Source organism: Macrotis lagotis, chromosome 1 (genome assembly GCF_037893015.1).
Source record: "Macrotis lagotis isolate mMagLag1 chromosome 1, bilby.v1.9.chrom.fasta, whole genome shotgun sequence".
Classification (NCBI taxonomy): Eukaryota; Metazoa; Chordata; class Mammalia; order Peramelemorphia; family Peramelidae; genus Macrotis; species Macrotis lagotis.
The window spans coordinates 416,349,462-416,377,161 of NC_133658.1; the positions used below are offsets into that span (position 1 = coordinate 416,349,462).

Genomic DNA, 27,700 nt, shown 5'->3' on the forward strand with positions numbered 1-27,700 from the left:
AACCATCTACGTGGTCTAAGACTGTAAAGTGCCCAACGTGTAGCTCCAGCTACAGTATTACATAGCACTACTTACCCCAGGGGAAGAAGTTGGAAAGAGAATAGTAAGCAACTATATTGGGGAGGGTATTAGGGAACAGACTAAAATTGCTAGAGATCTCAGGAGGAAAAAAACTTCAGTTAAAAAACTTAAGTAGAGGGGGCAGCTAGGTGGAGCAGTGGATAAAGCACTGGCCCTGGAGTCAGGAGTACCTGGGTTCAAATCCGGTCTCAGACACTTAATAATTACCTAGCTGTGTGGCCTTGGGTAAGCCACTTAACCCCATCTGCCTTGCAAAAACTTACAAAAAAATACTTGAGTAGACATGGACAAAGCAACAGGAAAGAATTAAGAGAAGGAAATAGAACCACCAGAGCAACTAAGAGCCCAGATAGCAATGAATAAATACAGCAAGAAAAAAGAAAATGAATTCACATCTGGTGAGGCAAAGGACCTAATGGATTCCAAAAAGAACCACAGCAAAGTGATCTTGAATTGTTTGGAAGAAAATAAGAATTGTGAAAATAGAATTCGTGGTCTGTACAGCAGAAATAATTAGCAGAACAGAAAAATTTGGATTCGTCATGACAAGGCACATCAAGGAAACAAATGAGAGAACTGATCAGGAAGTAAGATTAACATTAAAAGAAAACAAGATCTCCACATAAGCAAAATATACTGATCTCAAAGGCAGGAAGAAAATAGACAACTTAAGGATTACAGGTCTCCCAGAAAAACACAAGGAAAAAAATTTCAATACCATAAAGCAAGATAAAATATAAGAAATCTTCCCATAACTTTTGAACAGAGAAAAACAAAGATCAAAAGAATTCACAGATTGCCTCCAGAAAAAAAAACCCTTTTTTTCAAAATCCAAAATACACTGTGGTAACAACAAAGAAATCATTAAATTTTTCCTTCTAAATTAAGTATAAGAGAAATAGAAGTGATGGTGGAAAAATATCATGGACTAAATTTCACAACACTCCACCTACAGGTGAATCAACATGGAAGTGAAAAAACAGAGGAAATGGAGGAAAATGATAGAGGGGATTATGTGATATAAACAAGTCAAAGGCTAACACTGAAGGGAATACAACTTTTGTAGTCTCTCGAGAAAAAAAGAGCCTACAGGACAATAGACAAATGGACAAAGGGAGAGACTGAAAAAGGAGGACAGAAATGAAATCTTGATTCGGTAGTAAGAAGGAAAACCAATGACAAATAGTCCTATGAAAAGAGAGAATATTCTATAAAGGGAGATGGAGACCTTACAATAGGTATGATCTACAGAGATCTGATGCTTAAAGAGAACATTCATCCTATCGCAAGAGAAGAGAAATCTGAGTTCCTAGGAGAAATTGACACTAGAAGAGTGGAAAGATGGACTCAAGAGAGCAGATTTTGAGGCAAATGGGGAAAAAAATACTACGGTGGATAGGAGTAAAGTTCAATAATGAACTATACAATCAGGATATTCCTACTATGGAATAATATTCTATCTCCTGCAGGACTTGGTATTTTTAAGGAAAAAACATAACAAAATGAAAGGAATCAGGAGTCAAAATATGTAAGTCAATAACATAGAAGCTGTTTAGAAGGAAACCAAAAATACCACCTTAGAAGCTTCAATTCAGCAATCATTTCAATCATTTTCCAACACTAAAGAAGAATGAAGTTAAGTATAAAGGTCATGTATCAAAAAACAGGGCTCTAAAGTAGACAGAAAGAGAAGATATTTAGCATAGAGAATGAAAGAAAGAAATTTTTTTTCTAGAAAAAGTCAGAGAATATAAAATTTTAAAAGCTAATAAAAATACTACTAGATTAACTCAAAGGAAAACAAAAAAAGAGAGGAAAGAAATAACTAGAAAAAAGCAAGGAAGACAAAAGGAATTAATAAATTAAAAAAAATTCCAAAAACCAGGAGAAAAGATAACAAACAGGAAGGGAAAACAGATTTGAGTATAGGGAATAGAGTTACCTTAAAATAGATTAAGCTGAAATAATATAGTATTGTGTTTACAGAAGAAAAGGGAAGTTTATGAAGGGTAGACAAAGATAGCTATGATTCTATTGTAAAAAGTATAGACTAAAGTATAATTTATACAATCTATAAAAATTAAAATGTCTATAACATACAATGGCATACTGTAATGCTTGGGTTGTCAAATGATCAAATTTATCAACACTTCAGTATTTATCACTGAGAAGAAGGCTTAAAAAAAAGCAGCATTTTCTGCTGCAAAGGTAAGGAAAAAAACACCAAGTAGAAAGCAATCTATTGGGGCAATGGCTGAATAAACTGAGGAATATGAATATGAAGAATATTATTATACAGTAAAAATTACAAATATGAAAAACTAAGAAATATGGGAAGATTTTTATCAACTATTATAAAGCAAATTAAATCAAATCAAAAGAACAATATTCATAATATTGGCTATAATATGTAAATGCTATAATAATGCAAATGAAAAGAATAATAAAAGGAAGTCAATCCTGACCATCTAAAAAGAAGCAATTAAAGTGCTAGAGATAAATAAAATGTACCTCCCTATGTAGAAGAGTGATTATTAAGCTAGAACATAACTGATAGTTATGAATGTTTTTGTTAAACTATTTTTCTTTGTTAGAGGTTCCATTTAAGAGAAGGAAGGTGAAAAGGAAGTCTGCCCGAACATGACTAATGTTAAAAAGAAGCAATAAATATAGGAGTTGAGAGTGCCAACAAGGGCAAGTATACTTTCATATTTTCCAAAAAACTTGACAGTCACACAAAATAAACACTTGGCATGCAACATAAATATATCACACTCTGCATATGCAAAAGGTAATCAATACAAAATTTTCACTTTTAAAGAAACAAAATTGAATTTTAGGTGATCTTACCAGTGATGGTATTGTAGTGGTAGGAGGCATGAGTAAATGCCTGAAGAAGGTAAGCTTTATTCTTGAAATTGTAGTTAATTTTCTTTTCAAAATTTTCAAAGCCTGATATAAGGTGGTTCAATGTTTTTTCGGCATCTGGATGATCAAACATGCACCTCGGTGGAATCTTCAAACAGCCATATTCTAAGTCTTTATATAAAGAAGACTGTAAATTGGCTACAGAGATAGAAGCATAGTTCACCGAAAGATTTTTTTGTTGACTGCTGAAATTATCCTTGCTGGGGTATAATGTGTTCTCCCAATCATTCCTTTTAATTACTGGGAGCACCTTCAACCCCAAAGAACAGAGAAAAAGTTGAGCAGCTCTCTCACCACAGCTGGTTAAATAGCAGCCCAGTAGAGCTTCCACACAGTCTGCAATGCTTTTATCAGCAATACACTGCTCTGTATGCAAGTCATAAGAAATTGACTGTTTCCCTGTATCAATGCCACAATTTTCTTCTGATGGATTCCAGAACCCTACTACAAAATCATCCTCTTCAACAGCTTTGCTGGGATCCAAGTAGCACATTGCATCCCAAGAACTATAATCAAAATCATCATTATCAGATGAAAATGGCATATTACCTAGAGATGATTTTTTGGGCATTTTCCATTCATAATTTGAATCACTGGTTGAAAATGGAGAAAGAGAAATTTTCTTCACAAAAGCCCCTGATCCCATTAACATGTTATCTATAAACTTAATATGTTCCTGATCATACTCCAAGAAATCATCTTCATAATCTACTTCTTCCTTTGGAACCCTCCACATCAGGTCTTCATCCTCTTCTTCATCATAATCCTCATCCAGTTTTCCATTTGCCAACATGTTGTCTTTTGTCTGAAGGCAGAAAATAAGGGAAGAATGAGGGATAGATATAACTGCCACTTTAAAAAGCAATTTGGTATTCAGTAACAGCAAAGGGTTATGGATAATTTCAAATGACAACTTCAAATACTAAAAGTCAACTTAAAAATCAGCCATTTGTTTTCAATTAACATAAAATAAGCTATTTAATCACATAAACAAAAGCATGTTCATTGTACTGTTTATTTTTGAAGTTACATAGTTACCTTTATCCACTAAGAACTAAGATTTTGTACAAGAACATACATTTGTAATGTTCATTATGCAAAATTTAAACTAAATGTTCTAATTTTTCTATTTTTATTTTTTTATTTAAATATTTTGTTTGTCTTCCAATTATATACAATAGCAGTATCTACCTGTCATTTTTTGGTAAAGTTTTGAATTTTACAATTTTCCCCCACTCTCTCTTCCCTCCGCTCTCCCCCCCACAGAAGGCAATCTGATCATCTTTATATTGTTTCCCTGCTATGCATTGATCAAAATTGAATGTTTTGAGAGAAAAATCACATTCTTGAGGAAAAAATAAAATATTAGAGAGAACAAAATTATGTAGTACATAAGACAACTTTTTTTTTAATTGAAGATGATAATCTTTGATCTCTGTTTAAACTCCACAAGTTCTTTCTCTGGTTACAGATGGCATTCTCTGTCGCAGATGCCCCAAAATTGTCCCTGATTATTGTACTTATGGAATGAGTGAGTACATTAAAGTTGATCATCACCCCCATGTTGTGGTTAGGGTGTATAATTGAAAATTCTAACTTTTACAGAATAAGTAAAAAAAGAATATTTTCACACAGGGTGCTCTTACACGTTATGTAAAAGATTTCTAATATTCTTTGAAATATGGCAATGGAATTAAAACAAGGAATTTTCCAGTTAGTAAAGTTAAATTCTTGATGTAACAAGACAGTTTGATCTCCACACACAACAAGAAAGTTATAGTGCAAAAAGAGATAAGATGACTAGAGTTTACATGAAAAATCTAAAGCCAGTATTTTGTTAAGTTCCTGGCAAGATTTATAATCTATATTATAACTAGTGAAATCAGTGAGTTTAGATTGATAACAGGCATAATCTACTAGGTCAGGAAACCTGGCAAATTTCTCTGGCAAAAGTTTATTTGAGAAATGCTAAGAATGAATGGTGACATATAGTACCCTTTTCCAAATTACTTAAAAAGTGCATTTTAACAGTGACAACCTTTAAAAATGATTGAGTTGCTTTACTTTTGTTTTCAAGAATTTCAGAAACTTATAAATATTTTATAAGCCTGATGAAGATTTCTACTGCTTTAAAAAGTCATTTAATGAACTCAAATATCTGCAATCATATATATTTAAATTTTCATTATTACTATAAGTTTGTAGTTTGAAAAACTATAATTGTAACTTTCCCAGAACTTTAAGGCCACTTCTAATTTTAATAAAAAGAAATAAACTTTAGCTGTCCTCACCTCTGTCATAAAGTTGACTAACAGAAACTAGCTTCTATTATGATATAAAATCTAAATCAAATACTTCATAATGAAAAATGATGTTTTCCAAATCACAACTTCTATATCAAAAATATGGTTAGAAATATACTTGATGAATAGGCCAGTCTTTGGCCCCATAATAAAGAATGCTGAATAACCAAACTGCAGGAAACAAAACAATTAGCTTTGATAATTAATTAAAAACCAATTGCATCCCATATAATTGTTAAATTTCCAGTATGAGCATTAATACCTTAGAAACTGCCAAATTTTACAAATCAGGGCCTTAATTATTATTTAGCTGATTATTTCTGGACTTGAAAAAGTAATAGAGAAAATTTTAATAATGCAGATTAAACTTGAAAGAATATCAAAGCTTTCAGATCTGATTGTTAAACATTTACCAGCACATCCCTGTTCCCAGCTGAACTAAAGTTTTTATTTGTTATTTATATTTCATGCATATATCAAATATTTCCAAGTAGATTTTTGAGGGCAAGGGTAGCCACTTAATCAAAGAGGGAGAAAAGTGATACTCTTCAAATTGTAGGTGGTCAATATAGATTTGTCATTCAATTCGATTCAACAAACTTTTAATAACCACCTAATGAGTTCAGAGTTCTATGTTAGGATATGAAAAAGTTTTTATCTGGTTTGAATAAGGTATGATACCTGTGTTATCATGCAATATACATAACTGTAACATATAAATTATAAGCTGGTGAAAAAGATACGATTTTTTAAAAAGTTTTCATGCCTTTACAATGAAAGCTTAAATTCTATATAAATATTCAACTCAGATATCCTACCTAAAATCACTCTAATTATTTAAAAATGAATATTTCAACAGCATTAAAATAGGAATTGTAAACTAGTTTCTTCAAATAAAGAGATTTCTTGTATTCTTTCCAGCTTAACAAAAAGTGGATGTATAAGTGTCAATATTTAGAACCAATTATGAAAAGCAGTGAGATGCTATGAAGAAAGGTTGTGGGGAGAAGAGTAAGAAATTACACACAAAGTGGGAGACAATGTGGTTAAACCTAAGATAGTATTTTAGACTGCAATATTCAAAACATAAAATTAAAAGTAACTTAATATTAAACTTACTCCCATATCACAATAATGTGGTAACTTTGTTAATACAGAGCTTTACAAAGCAGAATAACTAAAGGTCTAGGTTTTGATTGAGAAGCTACTATTTTGCTCAAGATTATCCAATTAATATCAATTTTCTTCTAATATTCTTCCAAATTCAAATTAAATTTTAAGGGTAATTTTTTTTCATATTGCCATAGCAAATGAATTTATATTTTCCCTCCATTTGGAATTTTCCTTATGAGGCTGTATTTGATTTGCCTTCTAGATAACTCAATTTTTAAATATTTTGCTATTAAAACCTAGAATTTCAGCAACATATGAAAGGCTTTAGTAACAAGTAGTTGAATACCATTATTAAATTTTTCTTTCTCAAAGTATAAAAGGAAATTTAATAAATTTAAGTTTATTTTATGTTTTGAACTTGTGATTTCATTAGTTAAAGAAACTTGTAACTATTCCGCAATTCAAAAATCTTACAGATCTGTCTGGTTAAATGATTTCCCAAGAGCACACAGACAATATGTGAACCTGAATCAGTTTTTGCTGCATCTGAAGACAACTCTCTCACAACTCACCATACTTTTCAAAGAAAAAATTATGCCATTTAAAAACGTTTACTATGCATAGCTAGACTATAAAAAGTCATTCATGGAATGTATATTTATTATAGGCACAGTTGTCTATGAAACAGGAGTTACTGGAGTGAAATGAAAAATCAACTATTAAAAGCAATTAGTATTATTAACTAGTATTTTGTTAGCAATACAATATAAATCTCTCTAAGATGAAATTACTTAAAAGGTCAAATTTGAAAATTCATTACGCTCTTTTAATCAAAATTTAACCTGACTAGGTGCCCTCTGGTGGCCTTGAAGTTAAGACTAAACATTATAGATGCATTTCTCACTGCTAGGACTTAAATTTTATTTTATAACAAAGCTACAACCTCCTTACAGTGAATTTTTGCTGGTTTGATTATTTTTGTTAAAGATACAAGATAAAGAAATGAACTATTATAAAAAGATAAAAGAAAATGGAATATATCAGACTATGTAGGGGAGGGTTTTTTGTATTAAATAGAAAGATATTAAGGAATATTAAAGACAAGATGTGGGGATTATAATTTTAATTTTTATACAACAAAAAACTATCAAAAGGAAAACAAAATGACAAATATAAACAACAAAGATATACAGAAAGACATTTATGAAATAATGCAATATGGAAAATTAGGATAACAGAATGAAAACCATGGCTACCTGAGAGAAAAAGTGGACAGAAGTAAATAAAGATTTAAGCAGGAATGATTAAAAAGTTATACATGACCCTTTATGCAATGAAATTTATTCTTTCAAATGTAAATAGTTGCAAAGTAAGTCTAATTGGCTGCACTAATATTTTTATATCAAGTTTACAGTAAACCTTAGAGTTCACAAGATGAAAAAGCATTCTTTTTCAGTTAAAATATAAACTGGAAAAACTAAGTATTTATAGAGATTGATAATCTCAGAATTCTGTTGACAAACTATCTTGCTGAAAATGATATTTATTTTACAGTCAGTTACAGGAACTCATTTTTAGAAATCACAAGTCATTTTTCATTCAATTAACAGTTAAGACTGTTTATAAAACAATTTTGAGAAAATAGCAAGTTTTTTCACATTTCTTTTTAAAAAACCATTTGTCACTTGGAAAGGTATTCTCTTGAAAAAAGAGGAGAGTTCCTGGTTTCAAATGAAAACAATTAGTTATAAGTACTGAGTAATAGACTGAAAATTACTGCAGTTCTACCAGAAAAAGCAAAAAGCATAGAAATAACTGAATGATAAAAAGCATAAAGAAAGTTTCCAATGAAGCTCATTTCTACTAGGCTCCTAAGAACTAGTTCTGGTGTTGCCTCAGTGTTATCATTGGACTGGATTCAAATGGTTATTTTCATTTAAAATGTGGCTAAGAACTTAGTTCTCAGCAAATTTTGAAAACATTTACGGACATGTTGTCCTAACAAGCACAGGGATTAGTCAATTAGTCAATCAAGTTTTATTTACATTTTTTTTTGTTTTTTAGTTTTTGCAAGGCAATGGGGTTAAGTGGCTTGCCCAAGGTCACACATCTAGGTAATTATTAAGTGTCTGAGGCCGGATTTGAATTTAGGTACTCCTGACTCCAGGGCCGGTGCTCTATCCACTGCGCCACCTAGCTGCCCCTATTTACAGTTTTTAAGAAAGTGCTTTATTCACAAGGATCTTACTTTATATATTAACAGTTTACAGGAAAATCCTGGTAACAAAGAGAAATAGTTACTTATATAAAAATCAAATTATAATTCATTTATACAACAAAAGTTAATAAAAACTTACCATTTCATCTTTCTCCCATTTATCTGTGTTACTTTTGTCTTGATTTACTACATAACCAGGAGGAAGCCAATTTACAGGGGGATCAAAAATTGACACCACCATGCGACTGGGCAGACCTTTCTTTTTCCCAAGGCGATAGAGATTACAGTTGCTGACCTTCAACAGAAATGTTCACAAAATACCAATATTCAGAAAAGTACGATGAACCTCAAATAAAGCAAAACTATTTTGTTTTTTTTTCAAATTTTACTTTTTTCCCCCCAAGACAAATCAGTTCAAGGATTTTTCTATAATAAACATCAAGTTTTCTTTTTTTGCCCATATTAACTTCTTCTATCCACATATTTACCTCCTCCCACCAAAAATTTCTATTAATACATTTTAGAAAATGGAATCATTCCCCAATATTCATTCTCTTCCCATTCCCCACTGTAAGAAAATAATAAACAAAATCCAAATGATAAAGCAATCTGGTTTGGCAGTATATACAGTATTTCATATTGGTGGGCTCCTCCCTTCCTAAAAGGAGGGAGGAATATTTTCTGTTCTTTTCTTGGGGACAAAGATTAGTCAATGCAAATAATCTAAGGCAGTTTTTTATTTTTTTTATGGCTACTGTAAGTCATTTTACCTACTTTATTTGGAACTTAATCTTCCCTTTGAATCAGTTCATACTAGTTTTCCCACATTTCTCTGAACTCTTCATATTCATCATTTCTTTTATTAATTTCATTTCATTAAATTTCTATATAAAGTTAGTTTTTCATTTCCAATCAATTAATACCCAATTCCAGTATTTTCCAACCACAAAGAACACTGCTACGCAAATTTTGGCATGATCTTTTATTTTTGTAACTTTCTAGAAGTAGGTTGCTGGGGCAGAGGAAAGGAATTGCTAGGACAAAGAACATGGTTTAGCAAACTTTCTTCCACAATTCCAACTGTTTTTTTTAAAGCAATAGCTTCACTGAGAGTATGCCTATTTGCCCATATGTCAACTAATATATAATGTTGCTCTTTTATCATCTTTGATATCTTAAAAGCTGAAATTAAAATCAGAATTGATTTAACTTTCACTATTAGTAGCAGTAATTGACAAAATTCTTTCACATAGTTGCTGTTAGTTTACTAATTTGTTTTTTAATTTTTGCAAAGGAATAGGATTAAGTGTCTTGCCCAAGGTCACACAGCTTAGGTATTCAGTGTCTGAAGTCAAATTTGAACTCAGGTCCTCCTGATTCCAGGGTCAGTGCCCTATTCACTGCACTCACCTAGCTGCCCCTGGTTTGCTAATTTCTGAAAAATTATTTTGTTCATATCTTTTGACCGCCTAACTTTAATTAGACTAAAAGCTCCCTAGAACAAGGAAGTGCTCTTTCTTATATGCACACTCTACTGTGCCACACCAAGTAAATAGTTTGAGATCTTTTATATTATCAGGTTTTATTAAAATGTATTTGAAGCAAAGACCTTTACCCAATTAAGTTTCATTCCTTATTTTAAAAGCACTGATTTTATTTTTGCAAATGCTTTTTACATAAATGGAACTATCTATTTTGTCTATTATGATCACCCCCTATTTCTTTATGGTTAAGCAATTTCCTCTTAAAGCAATTTGGAATAATATGGTTAAGTGACTAAAACATCCATTACTCTTAGGCATATGTCTTGAGAAGAGAGATGAGAAAAAGAAAGCTGCATTTTTTGGTGTGTGGTAGCAAAAAACTGGAAACAAAATGGATCCCCATCCATTGGGGAACAGATAAATGAACTGTGGTACATAAATGACAAAATATTACTATGCTATAAGAAATAATGAATAGTGAAAAGTATGTAAAGACTGATGCAGATACAAAGTGAAATCACTAAAACAACATATACAGTGACTACAATATTAAAGTAAATAATTACAAAATAATCTCAATTGAATTCCATGAAATTGTAATATAAAGTTTGGTCCCAAAGAAGACATAAGACAACACATCTATCCCAATGTATTTGGAGAGATGAGAGACCAAGGGTATGGAACATTTTATATGCTAATATTTTGATATGCTAATTAGTTGTGTTAAATTTCTTCCCTCCTCCATTTTTAAAGTTCTTTATTAAAATCTTGGATTGAAAATTGGGAGGGAAAAGTAGATTGGCAAATTTGTTGATATAAAAATATTAAGAAACATGTACTTTAAAAATACTCTTTCCCTAACCACGGATTTTCAAGGTACTTGTGTTACCTCCTTCCAAGCTTGTCTTTTAAAAAAAATATGGAATCACCCTTTTCTATTAAAGTTTTGTACCCATTTAGAACTTATGGTGGTTTGTGGAATATGCTGGTTTACATCTTATTTCTGCCAAAATGCTTTCAAATTTTTCCACACATTCTTGTCCAACATACCTTCATCACCAATAGCTTATCTTCTTAGACTTATGAAACACTGGATTGGGTTCAGTTACTTCATAGTTTTGCTGTTCAAGGTTCACAGATCTATTTTACTACTGTTTAACTGATACCAGATAAATTTGATGATTACAATATGGTTTATAAATGGTTTGATATCAAATAATTCTATACTCTTCATTTTGTGCTTCACTATTTCTCTTGTATTTCTAAATTTTTTCTTCCTCCAAATGAATTTTTAAAATGTTAAGTTTTCTACACATGACTCCTTGATAATGTAACTCAAATAGCATTAAATCTGTGAATTAATTTAGTTGGCACTATAATATTATTATATAGGCTCAACCTAACAATGAACAGTGACTAATTCTTTAATTATTTTTCTATAAAGAACATTCTATAATTATATTTAGATAAGTCCTAAGTATGTCTTGGTAGATTAATTCCAAATATTTATGCATTTTGTAGTTATTTTGAATGCAATTTCTCTTTATTCTACTTCTCATTAGTACTGCATAGATATTTAATGCACTTAAATCTAAGTTCAGTCACTACAAGAGTTCACTGATGGCTCAATGTAGCATAGAAGTGTTCTGAAAAGCTATTGCTGGGGAACACAACTCTGAAAGCTCCTACTAAGCTAAAATGGCTTCAAATCCAGGTCCAGTAAAAAAGCTGTATGTCTGTTGTACAAGAATCAGGTTAGGATATTAGAGAAGTTCTTCACCAAAATGATCATAAAGTGACAGGTTCTACAACACTCTCAAAAATTATCTACTAAATTACAGAGACACTATAATCTATTGATATAACTACCCCACATTTATGAAATTACAGATCCTTGAAGTACTGAAGTGATGTATCTTTACTGTGCTTTATCCTTGCATTATCTCTTTTTTTTAGGTTTTTTTTTTTTTTGCAAGGCAATGGGGTTAAGTGGCTTGCCCAAGGCCAGACAGCTAGGTAATTATTAAGTGTCTGAGACCGGATTTGAATCCAGGTACTCCTGACTCCAAGGCCGGTGCTTTAATCCACTATGCCACCTAGCTGCCCCTGCATTATCTCTTAAAGCAGGATCAAAATATTAATAAATCTTCTAGTGATTTCCAACATTCATTAAAGCACACAACTTGAATACAAAATGGAAAAATATTGTAATATACAACTAACATTCTATATACTTTTTAAAAAAATTTTTTGTAATGCAATAGGGTAAAGTGACTTGTCCAAGGGTGACACAACTAATAAGTATCAAGTGTCTGAAGTCAAATTTGAACTCAAAGGGACGGCTAGGTGGCACAGTCGATAAAGCACCGGCCTTGGAGTCAGGAGTACCTGGGTTCAAATTCGGTCTCAGACACTTAATAATTACCTAGCTGTGTGGCCTTGGGCAAGCCATTTAACCCCATTTGCCTTGCAAAACCCTAAAAGACAAAAAAACCCAACAAAAAAACAAATTTGAACTCAAGTCCTTCTGATTCCAGGGTAGATACTCTAAACACTGTGCCACCTCATTGCCTCCATTCTTTAATACTTTAACATGTTAGTACATGAATACTAGAAAAATAACTTTTTCAACTAAGAATACAGAACATGGAAAAATAAACAAATATGCAGTTGTATACAATGATACCAGAAGATTTTAAAAGTAAACTTTCCATACTCAAAATTTAATGGTTTAAGTATCAAATAACTGCTTTTGATGAGACTAGCAATTATTTAAAACAAATTCATATTAGAAATCAGTAATATCATAATATATTCAATTATATGACCAATGGAATAGCACAAATTTTTTAAATAAAATGAAACTTGGTCTTAAATAGTTAAGAAAACTCATGTTTTAAATTTAGCCATAAATATAATTTTAATTGGAATACAGCTCACATCACACAAGATGGACAGACTTAAATGAGTCTCAGCATTTAGATCGACGATATTATGGATTCATTTAAATATCTATGTATTTTAGAGCACAGATCAAGATGCTCTTTAATCTTACATAGCATAGCAAAAGATAGCCTTTCAAGTTCATAAAGAGAAAAAGGTAATATGGGAAAAAAACACCTTATTTATATCCATATGATAATTTTAACCTTCCCCATTGTTCTCTTTTTCTTACCACTCTAATTTCTCCCTTAGCTTGTTCATATTACATTTACCTAGAAATCTGTATCCAGAATTGGCAACTTTATTATTATCTGCCTGGAAACTGATGACTTCCTTGAAATACTGCTCAAAGAATGCCTTGAGCTTAAGCTCACAACATTCTACCTGCCTAGAATATTCTTGTTTCTTTCTTGCCAAATATTACCTGCTCTTCAAGATTTAGATAGATCAAAGTTCAGCTCCTCCATAACCTTCCTGATTATTCACTTGAAGTTTTTTCTCCGTCCTCTGAATTACAATAGTAATTATCATTTGATAATTAGGCACCTTCTGCCTTATGACATTTCTTATTTGGCAATTTATTACTGCTGCTTAAATATTTTACTGAAATTTAACTTCTTTCCATTTATATTTCATCTCCTTAATTAGACTAAAAGCTCCTTAGAATAAGGAAGGGTGTACTCTTTCTTATATTCACACTCTACCTTGCTGTACCAAATGCCTAGAATAGAGCTGTGCACATAATAAGTAGACAACCAAAAAGCATTTTTTTAATATTTCATTTGAATTTAAACAATGAGCAAAGCAGTATACCTAAGAAAATCAGATACTCATAGAAACTTCTAAATTTCATTACTGAAGAGAAGCTTCAGGTCAAGAGTTGTACTATTCCTTCTTAGATCTTCAATGGTGACTGCAGAGAAATGAATAATGGAGCAAAGTGTTCTTGAGTCGATGCTGCCAAGTACACAGAAGAGTCAATTGTTGTTTCCAAAAATGATATTACATTTGACAACACTAATTAAAACTTTTGATACCATGCAAAAAGTAGAGCCTGGCAATTATTTTTGAGGAAGTTTTGAAAGCTTAAGCTATGTTAACTGCTTACCTTTTTACTTCTCATGTAAGAAAGGCGGCCCTCGTGAGCATCAGGATAAGTACAAAACAGATACGTGGTGATTGCGTGCTTTAAGAAGGAGTCACCAAGCATTTCAAGTCGCTCCAAGTTAAATCCATCACTAGCATTAGAAAGGGTCAGAGCCTGAAGAATGAGTCCAGGATTTGGGCCAAGGGTTTTGGAGGAATACCCACTGGAAGGGCTATGTTCAGAATCAATTCTTCCTTTTGAAGCAATAGAAGTTTCTGAAGTACTGGTGGTCACTGTCACTGCCTTTGTGGGGCATCCATCTGAGGTAGATTTGTTAGCATTTCCATCAAGGTATTTATTACTCAATAGAGTACATTCATTGTTGGGTTTGGGCTGGTTCTCACTATTGTATAAATTCTGAATGGGATATGAGGTAGTTGGTTGTACAGGTATTTCCTGCCTGTAGTAATTTAGCTGATTTCCTTGGCAAAAGTCTCTATTGACTAAATCATAACTGCCATTGGCAAGATTTTTATTGTATGAAATACCATTAATTGCTGTGAGTTCTGTGGAAACTTCAATTTGGATCTTACTGGGTGACTCACTGAATAATGATCTGCAGGTCACAGACATCTGGTCATGATTTTCTAGAGAGGAGGTTCTATTAGTGCCTTGATGTGCAGCATTTTCAGGGACTACAATTGTGCTGTGCTTACAGTAATTTTCATTTTCAGCTACAGAGGAGTTGGGAATTGAGATGAAAGATTTACTGTCAATAGATTTTTTCCATCCAAAGTCCAAGTTAGGATATCTGTAAAGACAATATGATTATTGAAAAACTATTATTCCAAGATATTAAGTGCAAAATATAGTAGTATAAATATTCAAACCTAAATTTGTACATTATAGGTATCTTCTTCTGATCCAGACAAACCTCATTATAAGAAGACATTACTAAAATCTGCTATTGTTATAAGCTATGAAGGATTGAATCATGTGCAAAAGGAGATGGTAAAGCATAGTGGAAAGAGCCTTCACTGGTCTTGGGAGTCAGGAGGGCTGAACCTACAACATGGCTCTGACATTTTTTTAAGTTACATGGCCTTGGACTCAGCCAACCACCCAAAGCTTTACATAGTTATGGAGAAAGTAACTTTGTAAATCTTAAAGTACTAATTAAATATGAGATCTTATTACTTTGATACCTGTATTGAAAAAAATTTCAGGTCTCCCTCATTATTTTGTTCCATTTTTATACACTGAAAACTAAGTGCATAAGGCTTTCCCAAGATTACAACTAAAGTAAAGAGGGCAGAGTGGCAAAAGGATGTAGAAGGAAAAAACTAATATTAAGGTATGGATTTATTAAAAATGAAAAAATCCTTTGGAATATCTGGAAATTAATAGCCAGGCTTTCATCTCAGGCTCTCCCATCAGATTTCCTACAGAATTCTTCCATTACTGATAAAAAGCTAATCATCTTGGAAATACAATCTTCCTTTACATAATAAAAAAAAGGATTTAAGTAACAAGCAAAGAATGAATCTATTTCACATACTGAAACTTTTATTTTTTAAAACCTAGTCAGAATAACTTTAAAAAGTATAAATATATGAACTAATTTCAAGATAGGAACAATTTATTCAATTCTTTTATAAGGACAATTTCAAACTAAACAAGTATGTTTTAAAAAAATAATGCAAACAATACCTGAAATCAGCAGGGAGTGATTTGACCCCTACACCAGCATCAATGGCTGTCTGGGCTCTTAGTTCCTCTGCTGTCAAAAGGCAGTGTAGGCGATAGAGTATGCTAGGGAGACAAACTGCTTTTCTCCATAATGATGCAGGAATTGGATGAATTGCACACAGCTCAGGAACCAATATCTTTAAACAGAGGGGAAAAGTTAATTAGGTAATTTCTAATAACCTTAAAATTGGTTGTTTTGAAAATATAAAAAAATTATATCTAGTCACATCATAGTGATGTAATAGCAATACCTGTTTATTTTGCAAACTTTCCCATTTGGCTTTCCTTTTTTCAGCACTACTTAGTGGAAGGGCTTTACCCTTCTGATTTAAATGGCGAGGAGTCAATAGATTAAGTCTAAAATAAAAAAAAAAGACTTCTTTTACTATACCAAATAATAAAAACCAACACAAATTTAAGGTGACAAAAAAAATAAACATATATGTCATTATGTCTAAAAATAAAGTCTTTAGTGTAAACTGAATTTCATGCATAGGTTTAGAGCTGGAAGGGACCTAAGAAGCTAATAGTACAACAACCCCTTCATTTTATAAGGTCACAAAGGTAGCATTAGATGAATTTAAGTAGAGTCCCTGTTCAGCAAACGCTCTCTGCTGCCTTCCCACATTTTAATAACTTATTACCTTGAAGATGTATGGTCCACATCCAGCAGTGGCTGGTTAAGATTGGTCAGGTCAAGATTGTACTTTGTTTTATAATATTCTGCAAAAGTTTCATATTCAGGGGATGGGAATTTACTGAGTGGCGTAAGATCAGTATAAACATCAGCAACATAAAATCGATGAGGCTGATCAAAATTCCGATACCTAAACAATAAGGAGAGGGAAGGGGAAGAGATAATAAGGGAAGAGATAATAAGAGTAATTAGCTTTCTTTAAATTTAGATTATCACAACTAATAGAAAATTAATTAAAACACTGAAGCAATAAGAACTCTAAGGATGAAAAATTAGATGACATTTGAGAATATGATAAATTTCTCTTTTTTTTTGTAGGTTTTTTTTTGCAAGGCAAAATGGGGCTAAGTGGCTTGCCCAAGGCCACACTGAGGACGAATCTGAACTCAGGTACTCCTGACTCCAGGGCTGGTGTTCTATCCACTGCGCCACCAAGCCACCCGAGAAAATGATAAGTTTCTAATAATATATCCCTAAAAACAAGATCTGCACCTAACTTAAAAAAAATTAGGACCAAGGCAGCTAGACAGAGGACCTGAATTCAGATCTGGCCTCAGATATTTATTAGCTGTCACTGTCTCAAAAAATTAATTAAGACATGATTAATGTCATGTCTTTTATATTTCCATTTCTTAAAACTCTGGCAATTCAAATTTAAACCTCTCTTTAATTAATCCCATTATTTCACATGCTTTTCAAGTTTATACTGCCTTAATTTGTCAAAAATGATAATTAAAAAGAAAAATTCCCCAAATATGCTTATTTTGAGGTAGAGGGGATGGAGCAATTAAATAAATAAAATACTCAAGGAAATACACAACCATATCCTAACTGGTTTTTGACACCCCATTCATTTAATAACCATCAATTAAATGCCTATAATTGCTATGTGAAACTTCACCTTCGGTGAAACAATGTAATAGGGAACAGATGATTCTACAAGAATGTTATAAATGAGGGATTGGCTTAATGATATAGAATTTCATGGCATTAAACTAGAGTTTGACTAGAAGGTAATAATGACATTATTTCAGTATTTGCTAGGGACACTATATATGTGTGTGTATGTGTGTATGTGTATGTGTATGCATGTATGTATATAAAATGTATATATGGTGTTCCACAGCAAGAAAAATTCAGATAGCGTGACTTTTTACCTCTCCTAATTATCATCATGATAAATGCTTGTGCTTTGGTAAAACTAAAATTCTTTGTGTGTTTTGGTGAAACATGTATGTGAACCTTTTGAGAATATTATTGTTTCCTTAGTTTCACCAAATTGAACAGGGTAGAAAATTTCTAAAAGTGAAAAAATTACAGAATAAATACTTTAAATACAACCAATCTATTCATTCAGAAGGGACACAAAGGTAAATACTGGTTTAGATGAATTCTAACTAATTAATGATAATAATTATAATGATAAAATAATATTTAATGATAATCACAAAGCATAACAAACCATAGAGGTTTTGAATCACAAAAAGATTAAAATATACTTAACATTTTTAGTATTCCAATTCCTTAAAAACTGTTAACTTGTTTGGTCTATATAAATTACATGACATGTGCTATATCCAGAATGAGCTGTATAACAGTATTATCTTATATGTCACTCTCTCCTAAAAAAAAATATACCTGATCACTCTAAATTACAATTTTTAATGGAATCTTCTTGGCTAAATCCTTAGGAACTATATTAAGAACTATTTCTATTCCACAATAGAAATCTGAGGTTGTGGATAAATAGAGAGGGAGGCAAAAGAAAATGGGATTAGGCAAAGATGTTCTACAGAAAGTAAACATTTAAATTTATTTATACTGAGATCCTTGACCAAGAAATAATTTTTTGTAAACATAATTAAATATATTAAAGGGAATAGAGTGCTTGGAAATAAGAATAATAATGTTTCTATATTCATTTTTCAAAAATCAACCTGCAAACTTTTGTGCTAGTAAGAATATTCACACAGATATACTAAGGCCATTTAAATTAGCAAAATGAAATATACCTACCTTGGAATGATAACTGCATCCTGGTAATCTTCTAGTTTGAAAATAAAAGGTGTTTCTTTTGTATACTGAGTACTGGGAATGCCTGTACGAGCTTCAGATTTTTCAATATCATCCATGAACTTAAAGTCAATGTCCAAAGTGCTGGAGTCATTAACTTAGAGGAAGGATTTAAAAAAATCTTTAATTTTTTAATAATAAAAAAGGACAAAGACAAGAGCTTCCAATTCCAACCACATATTACAAAATTAGGCTCTAAGCTATGAACAGAAATATAAATTTTTATATCCTACATTTTAAGTGTTTCAATACTTCAAGAACCTGTGATTTCACTGAGGCAGTCCACTTTTCACAAATGTACACTGTCATTGTTCTATGACTTGGAAGACAATTTCTAAAAGTTGCTGCAGGTGAAAAATTCATCACACTGTCACCCACCTGGTGATGGCTATTTGAGGCTTGTGCTCAGACCCCAAAAATATAGTCTATCACTGGGCCCATAACCATCAAAAAAATTAGCAATTTTGTGGGATACTGCACAGGATATTGAAAGTTGGGATTTCTGCTCTATTTTAAGACTTAAGCCTTACCAACATTAAGAGGTAGAACACAGTAGGCTGAATCAGCTTCTGTGGGTTTGAATTCTAGTGCAGGTTTTTCAAGCCGAAGAATATGTGAGAATATGTACTGGTGAAGTCTTGTGATCAACTCAAGCATTTGTAAGGACAAAGTGAAACCAGATTTCTTCAATTCAATAGAGATAGTAACCTCTCCAGAGCGAGTGTAGACAGGAAAGTGAGGAATCTAAGCACCAACACAAAAAAGCCCCCAGCCAAAAGTTAATGACTGAATGGTGAATATAATTACATCACCTATAAACACAGAAAACAAAGATGTGAAATATTAAAATAAAGAAGAAATAACTTTTCCAATGCTGAACTTAATTTTGAGTTAATAAAAGATTCCATATAAATCCCATTCTTTCTCTGTAGAAGAATATAGGAGAAGAGAGAAAGTAAAAAATAATATAAAGAGATAATAGGAAATTGCTACCTGAGGTATAGGTTTGGCTGTCAGTATTCCAAAGCATCTTGTAGTATCCTCTGGAGGATAGAGTTTTCTTCTCCTAAAGTTAAGCTCATCAGGTAAAGGAGTAGTTAATACCATCCCAATTACATATAAGTAACAGGGTTGATCAGGTTTAGGATAACTATTCCTCAAACATTCTGGAATCTATAGTTGAAAAGATAAAAATCAGAATCACTAAAATAAACTCACTTAATCTCATTGAAATTAAGTAATTTTTCTGATTAAAAGTAGTTAATCATTTAACCCTATTGCCTATCAAAAAAAGGAAAAAAAGTTTAAGAAATACATTAAATTAAGAAATAAATAAAAATCTATTAAGCACATACCATTGTCAGGCACCATGCTAAGTATTGGGATTACAAAAAGACAGAAAAAAACATTATCTGCTCAAAAGGAGTTTATTAGCTAATAAAGAGAGATGTAGAAAAGATAGATTACATTTGTTAATCCTAAAACTTTTTTAACTACCCAAACTTTATACCTATAGTTTTCTATAGAACAAAATACAAAAAAAATATTTGATAGAATTTAAGTATTCAAAAAATGCAATAATTGGTTTAGAATGGTTTACTTCAGTGGTCACTGAGTCTGAGTCACACATGAAAAAATCCCCACTCTTAACATGTGGTCCTCCAGTGACTGCTGAAGATCTTTAAAGAGGAGGCACCTATCACCTCTCCAGGAAGGTCATTCTACTTTTGAAGACTTCTAGTTATTGTAACATTATTATATATTATAATATTATTATAAATTTAGGCATCAAGCCTAAATTTGCTCTTTACAACTTCTGTCTATTGCTTTCTGGTGCTGCCCTCTGGAGCCAAACAGAACAAATCTAAATTTCTTTGACATGATAGTTCTTCAAATACTTCCAAGAGAGCTACCATGTCTCCCCTGAGTCCACTCTTGAAACAATATGACATTGTTTCAAGGTCCTACATCATCCTGGTTGTTCTCCTTTTACATTTTTAAGTCCTTCTTAAAACGGTGCCCAGACCCAAACAAAATATTCCAGATGAGGTCTAAGGAGGACAGAGTACAAATGACACTATCAATAGAGTACAAATAGACCAAAATAATTGAGCTGAATGGTAATATTGAAATTTGAAGATGAAAATTGGTACAGCAAAACAAACCAAAACAAAATCTTGGAAACTGGGATGAAAATAGGTAAGTTGTTATTCTCTCTAAAAAATAAAGATTTGAAAATTTTGACAAAAATCCTAGGGTGTTCTTCAGATCAGTGTTATTATATTTAAAAATCAAATCCCCTTCCCCCAAAATCACAAAGCAATCTCAAAATAATTGTAAAGACCATGTTAAGTTTAGTTCATAGCAGCAACTCAGTTCCTAAAACTCTATAGAATTACATATTTAGAGTTAACTCCCTAATTTTACTATTGAGGAAACCAAGACTCAGAAAGGTCACAATATTGATTCCAAGTAACACCATGCAAGAAGCATCAAATACTGAATCTGCAGCTAGTTCCTCTGACTTTAAAACCAGTGCTCTTTCCACTGTTCCAGGAGTATTTCTCAGTATCAGTATCAGTGCTGCTCTAATTATCTTTTTGCTATCTCAGCTGCTCTCCATTAAACCCTTTCCTTATATTCCAAAAGTATATTTTTTCCTTTGCCCAGTCCATTAACATCATATATCTTTACCACAACTTAGTGGAAATGGGTGAAAGATGTTATTGTTGCTACAACTTTCTCAAGGGAGTAATACAAATCACACCAAAGGTTAGAGGACTCTTGAAAATAGTTCCAAGAGTTCCCCTAATGTGGCTGATTAGATAAAAACAGTTGAGAACTAAATTTGCAAAGTAGTAAGAAACCAGAATGTGGGCCCTAAAAGAATCAATAAAAATGAAAAGTAATTCAAGTTCTCTGAAGTTCTAATAAAGACATTCTGGAGGTAGAAAATGAAATCATATATTGAAAGACAGTTATACAGGAAAAACTGATGTGACCATATTTACTTAACATATTATTTTTTTTTAAATCAAGATGGCACAAAATCCTTGCAGTTCTTCTCTAACTATACTCCCCTTTCACCTAGAATGACATTGCTGGAATCAATATTATCCAAGCATTCAATGAATATAAGTTAAGCAGGAGAGCAGTTTCAAATCTTCTACATCTAGCAGTCCTCAAACTATTTTATCACTATTTTAAAGATCCAAGAGACAATTAAGTAAAATCTATGACTGTCACAGAATATACATTAGTTGTGCAGCTTATTTGGTTTTAAAAGTACAAACAACTCAGACAAATTTAACATTACTGATACCATAAAGTTCTATTTACCTAGCACCAAAACAAAAACAAAACTAAAACAAAAACTAATATGAAGCCCCCTATTTGTCCTGGGCTAGTATACTACATATAAGTTAGACTCAAAACCAAACCAACCAAATATTGATTTACTGAAAACTTAATATATACCCAAGAGCAGAGTACTATAGGGAAAAAAAAAAGTTCTAGAATGAAAGGACCTGTCAAGTTCAAATCCTGTCGCTGATATTATCTCTGTGGTATTTTGCAAGTCACTTAGCCATTGCAGGCTTCCTAATGTGTAAAAGGAAAGGGTTGAATTAGAGGACCTGCAAGGTTCATTCTGGCTCTAGATCTCTACTCTTAAGTACCTAATCTTTATGAAAGACATAGAAGCATAAAATGTAATCACTGCCTTCAAGGAATTTGTACACAAGCTGAAGAGACAAAAAAAAAAATGTATAATAGGTAAACAAGAGTATAAAATCTGTTACAGTATGTGGCTCAGGAGGCATAATATAGTCAACAAGACAAGTTGACAAACATTTATTAAGTATAGGCTTAAGTGCCAAGCACTGTTCTAAATAGCAAAGAGAGATTAAAAAAAAGAATCCCTACTCTCAAGGAGCTCAGAGTCTAATGGGAGTGGCAAAATGCAAGCAACTATACATAAATAAGATATACACAGTATAAACTGGATAATCCATAAAGGGAAGGTACTACTATTAAGGGAGATCTTGGATATAAAAGGGAACCATTGAAGTTTACTGAATAAGGGGGAGAGAGAGGAAAGAAAGGAGAAACTGCCTTTGACAGTTTGAGTAGAGGATACCTATGTGGGGGCAATTGAAGCAGTGAGGTCAACTAGCAGGAACCCCCCCAATGGCTCCTTCCAGAACCTCCACTTTCAGGAAACCCAACCCAATATCTATTCCTCTCCAGGAGGATTGCCCTACTGACACATGTCTACAGAATTTCCTCTATCATATCACTGAGCTGGGCATCTTGACTGACATCCACCTTCTTTCAACTCCTTTGTAATGTCCTTTCTTCCTCATGAGAGACTATGGGATGTGGCTATCTTTCTGTTTGTATCTGTCTTCTTAGCACTTGGCACAGTGTCTAGCACTTAAGTAAGTGTGCTTAATAAATGCTTACTGACTAGTTTGATATGACTTCCTGTGTGATGTGACTTCCTGTGTGAAATGTTAAGACTTTTATCCTCTGAGTGGGGTCACTGAAGATGCCCAGGTTGTTCCCCCTGTTGAAAATGTATTCTTTTCTCATCACCTTGTCATCAATCCCTGTTGCTAGTTGTCAATGCTTTTACTATTTTCAAATTACTCTCTATTTACTTATCTGTTTCAATAGATGAAAATATAATTTCCCAAGAAAATATTAACTCCATGGGGACAGGAGCAAATGTTTCATTTTATATTTCTATTTCCAATGTCCAGCAAGTAGTAAGTGATGAATAAATATGTCAAATTAGGTTTGGTGCATTATCACACACAAACAGAAATACCTGTAAGATCTGAGCATCTCTCTTCCATCTGGAGGGTGCAGCTAGGTTGCTGTTGGATAAAATGCCCAGTCTGGAATCAGGAGTCTTAGCCTAGACAATTGCTATGGCAAACCACTCTAGTATCTTTGCAAGAAACCTAAGAAATGGGGTCACAAAAAGTCGGACACATCTGAAAAATAATTTCCATTTGGATCCGAGGAGGCCTAACTTTTTAGATAATAGTCATTTAGGGTTAATGTCTACTTATCACGGAACTTCAGAATTTCAGAAATATTAAAACTATAAATAACCAAAAAGGTGGGTTGGGTAAATCCTCTATGATTGAGAGAAGGACATGAACAAGAATAACACAAGATGAATCATTGTGAATAGGTTGCAAACTATTAAAGCTTGTGAGATCAAATTACACTCATGTTTTCACATGGGAATATTTGGAAATTATTAAATATTCATTCCACCGTATTCTGTAAATCAAGGATCTCCCTCAAAGTATATAATTCATCTCTCCATCCTAAATATTTTCTCTAGTTTTCTCTCATGCCTATATTTTTCTTCCTTCTCATCTCTACCTCTTGGATTTCATCAAATCCCAGCTCAAATTCCATCTAGTAAAGAAAACCTGTTTTGATCTCCCCAATGATACTGCCTTCCCTCGATTATCTTCAACTGAACCTGCATATAATTTGTCTGTACATCGGTGTTTGTATATTGTCTCCCTCATTGTTCTCTGAGCTCCTTGAGGGTAAGAGTTTTTTGTTTCTTCATAGCTTTAGCACTATTATGTAGCTTATAATAGGTGCTTAATAAATGCTTATTGTGTAAGTGACTTTATATGCATTACATTATCTTCTCTGGATCTCAATACAATGCTACATAGCAAAGAATAAATATTTATTTTTCATTTTATAGGCAGGACAGCTACATGAAAGAATAACATGAACAAAGAACAGAAATAGAAAGGAACATTGATTGTCTTGAAGCAATGAGGAGACTAGCTTTACTGAAGCATTATATAGGTTTGGGCAACAGTGGAATGTCATGAAGGGGAGGCTGTGAATCTTAACTGCCACTTACACTGATTTAGTCTTGTTCTTTTATCACTCCAACTCTCAGAATCCTAGTTTCTCACCTTTAAAATGGGGATAATATTTGTATAGCATGCATCACAAGGAGAGCAATTTACAAACCTTAAACGTGTTACACAAATGCAAATAATTATCATATAAATGTGAATTATCATCATAAGTTCAAACTATTGAAAATGAAAAAGAAGATTTGACATTGTAGGAAATAAGGACCACAAAGATGTTCTATTTTTGACCAGTTAAGGTTAATACTAACTGCTTTGGGGTAACACTGCCTTCGTTTTGTGGAGCCTGGTCGACCTGGAACACTGGTTTCTTCTTCATCATGTAAATCAAGCTCTTCCTCATATTTAACAGTTTCTTTTCCAACTGGCATCAAATGATCATCTAGTTCACCTGTTCATTAACAACAAAAGAAAAGAAAATTGTTATAAATAACTTCACTTCTCTAATAGTTAAAATTGTACTTTACAAGTAAGGTACTAAGTTTATTTACTAGTGAGACTTTCAAAGTACTTAACATGAATATATCATCATCAACTACACTTTTGAACAGAGGATCCTAAATTCAGGACTGGAAGGGCTCTGAAGAGGTCAACGAATCCAACTCCTTATTTTATAAAAAAGAAAACTGAGGCACAAAAAGTTTGTGACTCACCCAGGATCAAAGAGCTAACAAATGTCTGAGGTGGGATTTGAACAAAAAATATAATCTTATTTCCTTAAAAACCGCAAATGCTAACACTAAATTTTGCTTTTTGTTCCGTAAGAATGATTGAGGATGGAATTATCTAAGTAGATGGCTGTTACAACAAATTTTTCACAGCTAAAGGAAAACATCATCTAGCTGAATCATGAAAGTGACAACAAGTAAGATATCTGGATTAGTTTTATAATTATGCCACTTCTAAAATGATGCAAATCAATGATGGTCATTTTTCTACACAAAATAGTCAAAATATTCCTACATTATTTAAAGCCTTGTCTTTTGAGATATTATGATTTTCTTTAACTAAAACATACCATCAGCAGTAAAATCATACATATAAGTTCATATAAAGGTCCTTAAAAACATTAAATATTTCCTTACATCCAAAGACTTTATTCATAAATTTTCTGTGTTGATGCTTCTTTTCAAATATCCTTACCAATTTTGTGAAGTTTTTCACAGCAAATAAGAGCTACAACTCTTTCAGCTAGTCTTGCACAGCTCATTGGTGGACCCTGAAAATAGTGAGACCTTTAATTTGTACATGAGCACCACTAAGTTATCCACTCCATTAATTAAAAACAGACAATATATGTTTTAACTGAAAACAATTTTTTAAAGTTCCATTTTACCTAATATTATGAAATTTTGTATTTTAAGAAATACTGGAAAGTCTTCATTTAAGAGAAGATGCATTTTTATAAAAGTTACTATATCATTATTAGCTTTATATTATAATTCAATTAATTTTACTAAAATTAATACAGATTTTATAAATAGTGAGAAAAATCTTTATTCCGAACATAAAATCATATATCAGAATCACTTATGTAGATATAGGCTTATTTTAATATATGTAACTATAACACAAGTTATTAATGATGATGCCTAATTTTAAATTAGGGAATAGGAAATAGATTTTTTTTCTTTGTTGCTCTACAAAGTAGGTTGAGATAGGAGTAACAGGTGAGATCTAGGAAGATTTCAGAACAATACAAAGAACTATTTCAAATTTATATTTCCTTTTATATCATAAATTTAACTATAGACAAACATGAATATTTCAAAATAACAGAATAGAAGACATGAATTTGAAATATGAACTTCCATTATATAGGTCTGTTATTAATACATTAAATGTAACACAGTAGAATCAAATTTATTCTGTCTTCATCCCTTCTGATTTCTATGTGCTGAGCTGGGATACTGGGTTTTTTTTCCCTGCACTTCTATCTCTTCTTTCTGCTGTGGTCTTGCTCTAATAAAAGCCTAACCTTAAAACAAACTAGTATAACTGTGCAAAAAAAATTAAGCAACTGGTCACTTCTGAAAATGAGTATCTCGGGGCGGCTGGGTGGCGTAGTGGATAAAGCACCGGTCCTGAAGTCAGGAGTACCTGGGTTCAAATCCGGTCTCATACACTTAGTAATTACCTAGCCGTGTGGCCTTGGGCAAGCCACTTAACCCCGTTTGCCTTGCAAAAAAAAAAAAGAAAATGAATATCTCAATCAGCACCTCTAGTTCACCATAATTCTGTAAGAATTGAATAGTATTCATCTTCAATTAGTCACTACAATTTTTAAAAAATTAGAACTATTCAACAACCAAATGTAGTCTTTCAAGCAAAAGATTGGTACTTGTCAGAAATAATTAAGATTGGTTAGGAAGGTATACTAAACAACCTGTTATATCCTTTCCAACTGTAAAATTGTATGAATGATATAAAAATATTGCATAGGTATTTTTCTTTTTCTTCCACAAGGATGTATCTGTTAGTTTGCATATGTGATGTTCTAATTTTTACTTACATTCCTACAAACCACATTACTAGATCTTAAAAGCATAAAATTTAATCAGAGAACAAAATAATTGGGAAGAGGAAGGGAGAGAAAAGAAAATAATTAAATATCACTTGTATGGTTTTCTCTACAATAGAAACTGTAATAGAAAGAAATAATATTCTAGATTCATTGCATAATGGCACATATAACTTTTCCATACTTACAACAATGGCAGCTCGGAGAGGTGAATTAATTGGCAGATAGAGAGTTGAGTAAAATGTACCATCTGGCAATTCTCGGGTTTTACATTTAGGAGCCAGATGAGTAAATGGATCACTTGGTAATCTCGCACAGTATCTAAAAAGAAAAAATAAATTATAAAGTTGAGAAATAATGAGATAAAACAATAATAGTGTCTACTTTCATTATCATGATTATAAACTTGGCTTGAAACCATAAAAATTACTAAAAGATGTATGATTTTTAATACTTGTATACAGGGTTATATCAGTGTTTTATTTTAATATAATGACTGTTATGTACTTTGATAAAATATATCACACTACAAAAGCTATATATATATGTATGTATATATGTATATATATGTATATGTTCCAA

At 32.2% G+C, this 27,700-nt stretch overlaps 1 protein-coding gene across 1 annotated transcript in view; it reads right to left on the bottom strand.

Annotated features, from left to right (window-relative positions):
- DICER1 (dicer 1, ribonuclease III) overlaps positions 1 to 27,700 on the bottom strand; it is an 85,214-nt gene that overhangs the window by 24,221 nt on the left and 33,293 nt on the right. The window contains 12 exon segments of the mRNA XM_074213007.1: positions 2,932 to 3,814; positions 8,783 to 8,938; positions 14,179 to 14,968; positions 15,868 to 16,043; positions 16,158 to 16,263; positions 16,551 to 16,733; positions 18,620 to 18,773; positions 19,207 to 19,420; positions 19,670 to 19,849; positions 24,849 to 24,988; positions 25,741 to 25,816; positions 27,307 to 27,439. Of these exon segments, the coding sequence (XP_074069108.1) occupies positions 2,932 to 3,814; positions 8,783 to 8,938; positions 14,179 to 14,968; positions 15,868 to 16,043; positions 16,158 to 16,263; positions 16,551 to 16,733; positions 18,620 to 18,773; positions 19,207 to 19,420; positions 19,670 to 19,849; positions 24,849 to 24,988; positions 25,741 to 25,816; positions 27,307 to 27,439 (3,191 nt within the window).